This window comes from Periplaneta americana, chromosome 6, assembly GCF_040183065.1.
Source record: "Periplaneta americana isolate PAMFEO1 chromosome 6, P.americana_PAMFEO1_priV1, whole genome shotgun sequence".
NCBI classification, from domain to species: Eukaryota; Metazoa; Arthropoda; class Insecta; order Blattodea; family Blattidae; genus Periplaneta; species Periplaneta americana.
In genome coordinates, this window is record NC_091122.1 from 34,399,115 (window position 1) to 34,411,650 (window position 12,536).

General features: G+C 32.8%; 2 protein-coding genes across 2 annotated transcripts in view; one reads left to right on the plus strand and one right to left on the minus strand.

The window, feature by feature from the left end:
• LOC138701188 (uncharacterized) overlaps nucleotides 1-4,848 on the plus strand; it is a 50,330-nt gene extending 45,482 nt beyond the window's left edge. The window contains exon 3 of the mRNA XM_069827819.1: nucleotides 3,652-4,848. Within this exon, the coding sequence (XP_069683920.1) occupies nucleotides 3,652-3,756 (105 nt within the window). The 3' untranslated portion in view covers nucleotides 3,757-4,848. The remainder of the gene's footprint in view (nucleotides 1-3,651) is intronic.
• The window catches only part of l(2)05287 (WD repeat-containing protein l(2)05287), a 154,843-nt gene that overhangs the window by 115,903 nt on the left and 26,404 nt on the right, over nucleotides 1-12,536 (minus strand). The window lies entirely within an intron of this gene.

The window sequence follows — 12,536 nt, forward strand, 5'->3', positions numbered from 1 at the left end:
CAAAAGGCTATTGATTCTAGTTTATATACGTTTCTTATGGCAGACACTGAGCCGAATTCTATTTCACTCAGTAGTTAATATTCCGCCCGCTAGAGCACAGTAATGCAGACATTTCGCTAGATGGCAGGGTTGTTGGAGACTTTAGGCAGGAACTATCAACCGCAGACTTGCACGAAAACACAAGTTAAAGTTTCGCGCCAAATGTTAATGTAATGTTGCCATTTCAAAACTAAAGCACATAACTTGGATTTGAATGTGTAAAGTATTATCCATTTAACTATACTGAACGCAGAGATAGTCATGGTTCTTTTTAGAAAGATAAATATTTTTTTCATATTATGTAAAACTGTTTGTTAATGTTGTGTAATATTTGTTTTATTTTGCGGCAACTAAATATCGCTACACTGTTGCTATAGTATTGATGCTTCTGTTAACGATACACGAGATCTGTGCAGGACATGAACATGTGTTATTCAGGCCGCTGCCTTGGATTCATCGGCCTGTTAAATAAAGTGCAACGTATTCGTTTATTATCTATATCAATGTTTCTCTCGTGTGTTTTTGCCAGTAATTTTACTAGTTATAAAAGTTATTTGTATTTGACTAACAATACTATGAAAGTTTTGCATTATCTGTATCTGTAAATTTCGTTATTAGTTTCGGAAATGTTATTGTAACTGTTACTAGATACATGATTAACTGCACACCTGGTAAAATAGCTGGTTTAATTAATGTGTTTTATTTAACATAATGTAAAGGTGAGCTGCGATTATCAATTTCACTAGTGCAATTTGCATACAATCTTTTTTTCATTTTTGGCACCACCACCAGAATGCCTCACCAGCCGCCACTGAGTATATGTTACATCAATTCACTAAAAAATGTTGCCATATATCTAGACACTGACAGTGAATGATGTGGATTTTGGAATTTCATCATCATTCATTCATAGTATTCTGCCCAAGGGCAGGTCTTTCATTGCAAACCCAGCTTTCTACAGTTTTTCCTATTTTCTGCCTTCCTTTTTGTCTCCTCTTATGAACCATATATCTTAATGTCGTCTATCATCTGATATCTTCTTCTGCCTCGAACTCTTCTCCCATTCACCATTCCTTCCAGTAGGCAGTTTCTTCTCAACCAGTGACCCAGCCAATTCCTTTTCCTCTTTCTTATTAGTTTCACCATCATTCTTTCTTCATCCACTCTTTCCAACACAGCATCGTTTCTTACTCTGTCCATTTCACACGCTCCATCCTTTGCCATATTCACATTTCAAATGCTTCTAGTCGCTTCTCTTCACTTCGTCGTAATGTCCATGTTTCTGCTCAATACAATGCCACATTCCACACAAAGCACTTCCCTAGTCTCTTCCTTTGGTCTTTTTCCAGAGGTCCACAGAAGATGCTTCTTTTTCTATTAAAAGCTTCCTTTGCCATTGCTATCCTCCTTTCGACTTCCTGATAGGAGCTCATTTTACTGCTTATAGTACACCCTAAGTACTACTGCCTCTTTTAGAATTCGCACGTTATCCTTCTTTATTTTTCTTCCGACAACCATGGTCTTCGTCTTGTTGGCATTTATCTTCATCCCATACTGCTCACAGCTGTCATTTAGCTCCAGTAGCATATCCCTTAGTATCGTCTCTTCTTCTAAACCACCATATCACCAGCAAATCTTATGCATTTTATTCTTCTTTCTTTCACTTACTTATAACATACAAAGTGAACAATAAGTAAAAAAACTGAAGGGTTCAGAACCATAGTGGGCCAAGCGCCATTTACTAAAACTGTAGAGAACAAGGGTTAAAATGAATTTATTACCATAATTCATTGGAAACATATAGCAAGTAATATAAAGTATACATATTAAAACTAAATGATATGTCAATCTTCATTAAACTATGGTATTCACTTAACTTTAACCCTTGCTTTCTCTGTTTTTAATAAATGGCACTTGGCCCACTATGAGCGTATTCCGAATCTCAGCGCTGACGATGGCGTCACTGATGCTCCACTGGTGTCGCACCGGTGCCATCAGCTTGCAGAGGTGGTGACAGTCTCCATCAGCCGCCATCAGTGAATCTGATTGGTTCTTGTATAGGGCGGGAATTAGCAGACGAATGACATCGTGCACTGTTGTGTCATGGCGGTGTGTTCTGCTGTATTGTTTGTAATGAGCACAACGTAAAAACAATATGTTAATGGCTTATGAGTGAACATGTCAACGGACCAGTTATTATTACTGGTTCAAGAAATAAATTGTTTATGCTCTCTTTTCTTTGAACGAGATGGCAGTACGGAAATTTCGCAAAATATTGCTAGCATAGCACAGACAACAACTTATACAGTCACCATGACAGCCATCGATCCTTCCAGCAGTTTTGTTCCAATTTCGCTGCAGCATGACGTCATTGTTGTCCACCGGTCTGGTGAGATTCGTAATACGCTGTATGGCTCTGAACCCTTCAATTAAAATTTAAATTTAAGAAGTTATTAGTAACATTTCATACTTATTGCTCATCCTGTATACATTATATAGTACCTGTAATTATTATAACTATAAGACACACCATTGTTTCTGTAATCAGTTCAGTATTTTTTCAATATCTTACAGAAGTAGAAAAATTATTGATTAAAGCCATGATGCAAATCTATATATATATATATATATATATAAAATTTGAACTGGTAATGGAAATTACGGGAAAACGGCTGAACGGATTTTAATAAATGACCCCTCATTTTGAAGCTTGAAACCCAGAGTTTTTCAGAAAAATAGTAGTTTTCAGTGAAATGTTAATTTTCCTACATCATTTTCCTATTTTCCAAAATCCATCTTTCGTCAGTTTGAGAACTAATTAATTGCATTTCAGAATAAAACAAAACACACACTACGAAGGCCATGCTGACATATTCAGAGTTCAAATTAAATTTGTTTTTAAAACCTTAACTTACTGAAAATAATTTACAGGTTCGATTCTGTGGTGTGTAATTTTCTGGGTACAGCTGTGTATTGGATATTAAAAACTACAAAACTTGAGATGGTTTGATAACATTATTACCATTAGAAATAAAATATTATTTTAGTTAATGCCATGATGTGACTATTTTTCATTAATCATACATATTAATGCTATTGATGATATGAAAGTGAAACGTTTTGGGGTTATATAAGTAGATGTAGAGAATAACTTAAATTAGGTTTTGATTTCTATATTTTACTGAGTGGCGGCTGTATAGTGTATATATTATATGTTACTGAAAGCTATAAAACTTACGTAAGATAATATTATTAAAAGTCAAATATTTTTATAGTTATTAATCAAGTGGGGTTGGGTTTTTTTCATATATTTAATGGCGGTGTGATGTAGATATTTATATGCGTGGTTCTCTTCAGTATTGGCTCGAGAGAGAGTATCTTTCATTATTATGGAAGCAAATAACTTTCAGAATGTCTGGTATTCTTCATTGAAAATAAATCTGAAAAATGTTTATTTGAACGTCTAATGTACTTAGTTTGCAGCATTTGCTGCACAAGCCACTAGTTTTAGTAGATTTCACACAACCAGACTAAATTAAATATAGTACTTATCAAACAATGAATCCATGTGCTACAACCTGTTATCAATATGAATGTTGTTGCTTGTTACAGGTGGCACAGACCACAACCCATCATGAGTCTTCCGAATCGCACCATCTTCACCGCGTACCACATGTGGCCGTGGGCACACCTGACAAAACACTTGCAGACAAGTAGTCACACTCCTGCCAGGAAGGCCAGGTATTAAGCATAATTACTCTCCAACAGCTGCAGGGCAGCACCGCACCTTCTCACCAGCAGACAATTCAAGAGAACTTACTTAGCAGAAGATGTACGATCTCACATTTCAACAACAGTTATCCCCGTAACCATTACTGAGGAGGAATGGGCCACAGAGAATGAGCGGGATGCTCTCTACATCGAGCAAATTGTCGTTTGCCTCCAATTATCAGAGCTTGAGGTACATATGACACTACTAGAAGAAGCAACAGACAATCCAAATAGCAGACTGATTTCAGAACCAGTACTGAATGTTCCACATGAACCTGAATGAGCCCAAGCAAGGAATACAATACCTGGCTATCATATCTTACAGTATGAAAAATGAGTACTGAAAATTATTTGAAAATAACAATATACAGAGCATTCCAGTGATAAGTATCAGTTTATTTTTTGACCATTGGACAGCACAGTGCTTGAGTGACTGTTGGCAACTGGGCCCTGAAACTCATGGCACTTCACCAAATTAAAACTTACATGCGTAATATATTGGATTTAACATTAATTATTATATGTTATATTAATTACAGAACATGTCTGGGCAAGTTTTTGTATATTTCCAGGTCATTTGATTTCTTTTGTACAGACTGTAAAATTTTTCCTTTGTCAGAAGAGAGCCAATTGTTGATCCATAGGTTTGTAAAAAAATATAGTGGGACTGCATTGGTGGTAATGCAGCTTATGTGGGTACCTCTTTGTTACTTGTTAGCTTAAACAACAAGTTTACCCCTCATTTCTCGTGAAAAACAACTGAATAGACTACAGCGGACTATAGTGGACTTTATGTTGTCAGTAAACAGCTGGATACATTAAGAAGAATGATTGATTAATTACAGAATTTTGTATTAAACCTCATGATAGTAGCTGCTGGAAGTGTTGACAATTTTGTGTTATACAGAGGTCACACTGCCGTAAAAAGCCACTGTTCACATTCATGAGCTCCATTGCACTGATTTGTCTAATTGCGTCACAAATGTTATTTTTCAGTTGTTCGATTGTGCGAAGATTACTTGCATACACTTTTTTTTTTCTGTAAGCACACGAGATTGTGGTTGTTTTTTTCTGTCAATTACATAACCTGTGTCAATAAACTTTTCCACTAATTGTTTTATTGTCCTCCTGATCGGAACTGGGCGGCCTGAAAAATGATTTCTAAATTTTCGCCTTGTTTTGCCACACTTTTTCTTTTTTTTTTATAATAAGTTTCCACACCGTATGCAAGTTCAAGCACAGAATATCTCCCCATTACACAATCTCCAGGTGGTAATAAATGAACAGCATGACTCCTCTCTACATATTCCAATCTCAGACTGATTAATCATTAAAACGTTACGTGAGGTATTGAATGTCAAGAGAAGGAGAGCTGGCCGCCTGACAGTTGCTCAACCACAGCTGCCACCTAGCAGCCGACGAACAAATTGGTACTTATTGCTGGAATCTTTGTAGAATATAGATGATAGCAAATGTTCACCATATTGTTTTATGTCTTCATTTTCATTCCTAACATCCAAGCTTTGACTCGAAAAAACCTAGTCTTGATTTTTTATTTCCTATTTTCTCTAACTTCTGTGGCATGAGCATTGGATAGAGTCCTCAATGGGGAAATTAATTTTCTCATGAAATTTCGGCCAGTGCTTGGGACTGGTATTCACCCAGCATCATTATAAATTTGGGGAGCTACAATAGGTAGTGAAATTCAGTTTCATGAACCAGCCATCATCATGCCAACCACATGATACCCCTGTACTGGTTGGATCATCGTTCACCTCTGCTGAGGCATTTGGATGTAAAACCAGCAGTCGGCTGTTCAACCTTGGCTTTCTATGGGCTGTCGCACCCAGGATTTTCTCTACAAATGACTAATATGCAAACAGCGATGGTGAATTGTTTTGCCAAAATTTTATTTTTTCTTCACCACAACCTTGTTTGAGAATAAATTTCCCTCAATTTAATACTGACCCGAAAAAAGAAACAAAAAAAATCAAGACTGATAACAGATCCGACAGGATTAATCTAAAAGCGGGAGAAAGCAATGGTGCATTATGGTGTAGATTGGACTTTTTTCTAGTGCTAATAATAAGAAATTCCCGATGATTGCCAGGAGAATGCAGAGTTATATTGGCAAAAAGGACAACCAATTTATTTTATCCTATTGTAGTTCACTGTTGATATACACTGACTTTTACTTCCAGTACATTGTTTTTCCCCATTCCATATATTTTTACTGTTTAATGTTCCTTTTCTTCAAAAAATTCTGTCTTGGAAGCCTCATATCATCTTCATTCTTTTGCAGTCGTTGGCCAGTCAAGCAGATTTAGTTATTTGTAACAATCCAAATGAGTAGGATACCCTTCTCACGCCATTTTTTCACCTGAAGACGAAGAAAGAACCAATCTTTGAAATGTTGTCAATTCCTTATTAACAGCAATGGGAAAAGCCCGATATATATACCTCATCTAGATAGGGTTCACATTTTCATGCCTTCTCTAGGGATGATTTCAAAACTTTGGATATTTCTGCATCTATAATACAGTGCAAAAAACCTAATATTCGGTATTATGTGCTACACACATATAATCAATTTTATAGTTAAATTTAGCAGTAAAATTAATATTTTGAACATCAACTTCAAGACTTCTAACTCAGGATATGATATGCTGTACTCAGAAATACTGTGATTAAAAATGTATAACAATAACTTTACTATCTACAATAATTTCTTGGACAACATATCGCAATAGCCTATAAGAAAACTGAAATTTATAAATAAATTCAAATGACACTTTACATAGGCCATTTAGATTTCTCCAAGTGGCATTCATTCTAGGTACTGAAATCTAAACAATACCACTCTGTTTTAATAATAGAAGAACACCTCTGATAAGAGTTAAACTGTAGAGTTAGCTTTTCATATCCCCTAAATTAAATTCCTGAACATATTAGCTAGTTGTCAATTCATCTTTTTACATTTCACAGACATTTTTATTTTCCAATTCTATTATGGGAGCAATTATAAACAGTTCAACAACATAAAATAACTATCACTTCTTTAGAACTTCGTAAGAAAATTAAATTTGTCTCAATCGTATAACAAAAATATTTTTAGGGCACACATTTAAGAAGATAATGCACACAATTAATTCACTATTAAAAAAATGTAAATATTGCAGTCCTCCAATGTGTAGAAAACATTATTTTTTAATATATTTTGGTGTGATATTATTAAACAAGATTTTGAAAATACTGATACCGGTATAATTCAAAGACAACTATGGCATAAACAAACATGAATATGTTTTATACAAGTAAAGTCTTGTATAATATCAGAAAATGTATAAAACTGTCTTGTGTAACAGCTTAGAGAATGCGCTATAAAACTAGAATATATTCTGTTCATTTTACGACTTTCAAAACGAAGTCTGTAACATATGTCTAACATGTCTCATGTTGAAGAGCTTATTTATTGTGGAAAGAACATGAATTTATGGATGCCAATACAAAATTCTACATCAGGAAATTTATAAAGCCACAAGATTATTCTTACATATCAGAATACTTTTACCGGATGACATAATAATCATTCATACAGTATTTCAAATTGCTTCAATTTGCTACTGCTTTTCTCCTCCCCAAATATACAGAAAGGTAGCAGATTGATCTACATGCCAGCAAAACATTTAAAGCAGGGACGTATTACAATAAAATATCACAAATGGGTTAGAGAACGTTTGGAAGAAAATACTGGTTAAATATCTCTTACATTAAGCCCTGAAAAATGAACACATTGAATGGAGGACTTGAATTACATTTCCAGAACAGAACTGACATTAACAAAGTACAGGACAATTTTAGAAAAATCAGGAGTAAAATCCTATTCCAATGTGGTCACTGTTACTTTTTTTAACTACATGAACAATATAATTTTGATAGAGCACAAAATGATTCTAAAGAAATGTCTATTTCAGAATTAATTTACTCCCACATTCCACTGTAAAAATTAAATATACGAGGTGTGAGAATTTATCTGAAAGTTAATTATGCATCATTTTATAGCAAAGTAGAATACGAATCCCTAATAGTGTATCATTATTAGTGGATGTTAAGATAATTTATATTAAACTATGTATTACAATCAATGCTTGCAATTGAGTATAATATGCCACTATATCAAACAACCCGTTAACTAATGCATGCTTATTAAATCATTGCAATTGCATTTCAAGGCCTTCAATGGAAGTACTGTATGTTGAATGATACAGATACAAAATATAAATATAAAATTATTTTATAATACTACGGATTTGTTTTAGAGCATAATAATTAAAACAGCAAATGAAGTAAATAAATTTAACACTTTATGTACTAATTCTGGAATTAATGTCAAGGTTTGGACACAACTTTTACAACAAGCCTTTCCTTCAAATATACTGTATATTACACAAAATGTTAACAAAGCTCTAATATTTCAATAATTATGATATTTACTTTCAGAGTTATCATAGTCTGATCAAATGAGGACGGGATTACTTCATCTACATTATAGGAGTGAAAGTTGTCAACAATTTTACAAATCAGTAAAAATGATTTTGTGTTTATATTTAAACAACATAGGAATGTAACTATTTTCATATTCTTTCGAAGTATCATAGATAATCCCCCCATAACTGAAAGTATTAGGGGGAAAGAGGGTGCTAATGTTTCATGAACAGCTTCAATTCTTCTCTGACACATTACTCAACTCCTGTCTACTCTAAATTATTTTCCATAAAATCGTAATAAATATTTTGCTATTCACTAAAATGTCGTTATACCAAATGCTAGTATAACGAAATATTCAGTATTACGAAATTATTTTCTGTCCCCTCCTTTTCTCCATATAATTTAATGTTAAAATATTTCAATTTAACAAATTTCGTTTTTTGCAACAAAAAAAAAAAAAAACAGTATACCTAATTGGAATAAAAAAATTAGGCTACTTTTTTTAATTTAAAAAATTTAAAATATAGGGTACGGTTTATTAGCAAGTAAGGAAATACTTTATATTATAACAACTTTGTAATTGCATAGTGGCCATATGATCATGAAGTATTTAGCTAATGTAGTATGTTTACTATGATGCAAATGTCTCTGAATTTTGTTTTAGTTTTTTTTTATGCAGTTGTTCCCTTCCTTTTCGCATTTAGTTTTCTTCTACAAATCACAGTTCACTCATATCGTAACATGGTGCCTCTAATCACAGCTCACTAATGTCGTAACATGGTGCCTTCAATCACAGCTCACTTATCTCGCAAAATGGCTTCCCAAACAACATGGCACCTCTTGTCCTACAAAGTCCTTTGTAAAACTTGAATTTTGTACTTTTCTTATGTCTTTCTTCATACTTTTTCCTTTTTAAATAATGCAATGCAAGATTAGCTTTTTATTTTATTTAAGGATATTTTCTATACAAATGCGGTATTTACAGCATAAGTAGAGGTAAATGAGCAACCTTGCTTTTTTCTTTAGAAAAATAATGTATTTTGATATAACGAAATTTCACTATAACGAAGTAATTTCAGGGTCCTAGGATTTCGTTATACTGGTATTTAACAGTATTTCTTCGGATTAAAAAAATATTATTATGGTTAACTGATTTTTCTAGGATTATGACTGCAAATTTAAAATTGTAAAATTTATTAACATAATTATTAAATAGTTATAAATAGTTGTACTGTAAGAAACAAATAACAGTATAAAATGATATGAAATTTGTGAATATAGTAATTTTTCTTGAAGTTCAACCTTGGCATGATTACCAGCAACCAAAGAATTCTTACATGAACTGAATCATGTTTGTTTGAATATAGTGGCTTCTTATTCAGAAAATAATTTTTACTTTTCTGTATAAAAACTTTTAATATCAAAGTTATTATATTCTGTCTATCATTTGAAATACTAGAAGCTTTGTCATTATATGCTGCTCAAATTTTTAAACATATTATTGCTTGGAGTAACAGAATTTATTAGTAATATAATGTTTAAGACTATGAGTGCTCTAGAAACGTTTTATAAAAACATTATTTTATTATTTTATGCTTACTTATTCTAACTTCATATGCTGTTATTGTAAAATTACATGTATGTAATCATAAATTTTGTTTACCCATTACCAAAATGATGGCAGCTCTGACTTGGAACCATTTTTATGCACTTATTTTAGTGTACATGTATGATAATTTATATTAATTTATTATATGTTAAATGTTTCAGGGTTTATGAGCTAGCAATCTGTTAAATGTGGTGTAAACTTCAATGAAAATAAGATTTGTGTCATATGACATTTGGAAGCACAACTGACATAATAAATGTCATATCTCATTCAAAATGTTTGCATGTAACTTAATTCCTTCTTACCTACTTTATATTAAACATAAAACTATAAAAAATATTCATTTATAAATATCAAGATGGAAATTTCACTTCACAAATTATACAAGGGAAAACAGAATATTACTGTAATTCTTTTTTTCCCCCTATTTCAATATCTCCTCATTACAATAATGTATTTAATAAATGTCTGTAATAATATGTTTCTGTAATTATAGGAACATAAAATAAAGCAAATACAACAGTCTACAAGATGAAACGTTACCCCACACAATCTCATATCCTAGAATTCTCTTATTTAACTTTGATTTACAACTTATAGACAGGTTAGAAAGAAATAAAATGCTTACTGTAAAATAATACAGTGAAGACAAATTACAATTTAGCAATGTTGAAACTTAATAGAAAAAATGCTGCTTTCATGTCTTCCTCCTAAATTAATGTACATACAGTGAAATTAATCGTATTAGGCACCCAAATAACTGGCAGTTCCAAAACAACAGCACTTTTGAATAAGACAATGAAAAATGAAAATACGAAGAAGAGTCACTAAATAAGTTACAAACTGAAGTAGCGACCTACATTTTTAATAAGGTGCCTGAAACTATCACCATTAGATGACAGTATTATCGATGTGCGCACAAACGAAACAAAGAAACAGTCATCTAGATAACTAACTTCACATCTGAAAGTTAGGCCAGAAGCCGCCATTTTTAAAGCAAATAAGAACCACACAGATTTCTGTTATGTATAGTCCGGGTCAGCTTACTGAATACCCTAAGGGTGAAACCTAATCATTTTTCCCTCATTACTACATATGCTAGTGGATTAAGGTGATTTTCTATTTGAAGGTTGAATTTTCGTTTGCCAACTTCGTTTCGAATTTCGGTACTGAGAAAAACTACAACTGGTAGTGATTTTATAACTGTTTTGTTGGCAGCAGTTACAGCAGTTGTCGATAGTGCAAATTCTGAAAATTCAAATTGTTCTAGATTTCTGAGCCGATTACTGGAAGCTAATGAAATTTGTACTAATAATTAATTAATATCAGTATTAATAATTAATATTAATACATAATAGTTATTCTATGTGTTGCACTGCGTTGTGATTACAATTCAAGATTACAATCAGATAAGTTTAAATAAATATAACATACGGTGTGATATGCACTTGGGTGATTGATAGAAATGTCATTTCACATTTCTTTTACATCCAGATTTTTATTACAATAATGTAAAGTGTAAATAAGTATTGTATTGTATTGTATTGTATTGTATTGTATTTATTAACATTCCATGGTATTCATACATTCCTTCACAACTAGAATATGGAACAAGTCAAAAAACTTAATACTGTTATAAAGTCTTAATTTATAGTCACAGTCTAGATGAAATATATTATAATAATAATAATAATAATAATAATAATAATAATAATAATAATATTTATTTACTAATACTATACACTTGAGCTACATTAGGCATTGCAGCCCGAAAGAGCAGAAGCTCGTACCATATAACATATGGTATGATACAGGCACTTGGGTGATCGATAGAAATGCCATTTCACATTTCTTTCGTGTTCAGATTTTTATTACAATAATGTCAAAGAGAGGAAATAACATGGCAGTGACTCCTCCAAAAAAGAAAGCATGTGGCATTGAGAATAGGCTACATTTCAGGAATCTATAGTTCGTATGCATAATTAACTGAAGAAAGAATATATTGAAGTAGAAATTATGCACGCGGAGACAACAATTATAACTAAAATAGCAAAATTATTATAGTCGCGATGCTGTTATTCCCGGCATGACTCCTTCTCTTTGCTTACGTCTTAGGAAGTAAGGCTCTATAGAGTCTATGTAGGTAGTATCGTTCGCCATTTTTGTTCTTCCATTGCCGAGCTACCAGACGAGGGATCTATTTGCCACACTGTTAAACATTATCATGTCGTAGCTCCTATGATAATAAATCAAACGCATTGTAATTCAGCAAATAATTGAGCGGCAAATAACATCTTCGTGTGCTTTCTGCAAACGCCAACGAAAGAGCCAAAATGGCGGGCGATTATATATTAAGTATTTATCCAGCCTTAGGAAATGCTTTACATCTTCATCAGTCAATCACAAGACGCACACATTTAAATGTAGCCGACCTGCAACGTGCTTGGCTGCCGGGAAATTAGAGTGACGGGACTATAGGAGTAAGTATTCTTAAGAATACATTTCAAAGTGACATTCGGTTTTCAGAGTCTGTACTAATCATTTCACATGATCAAACAAAATACATTTTTAGGTTAGGACTCATGAATTGTAAACTGTTTAGTCAAAGCAATGAATTTCATATTGTCAG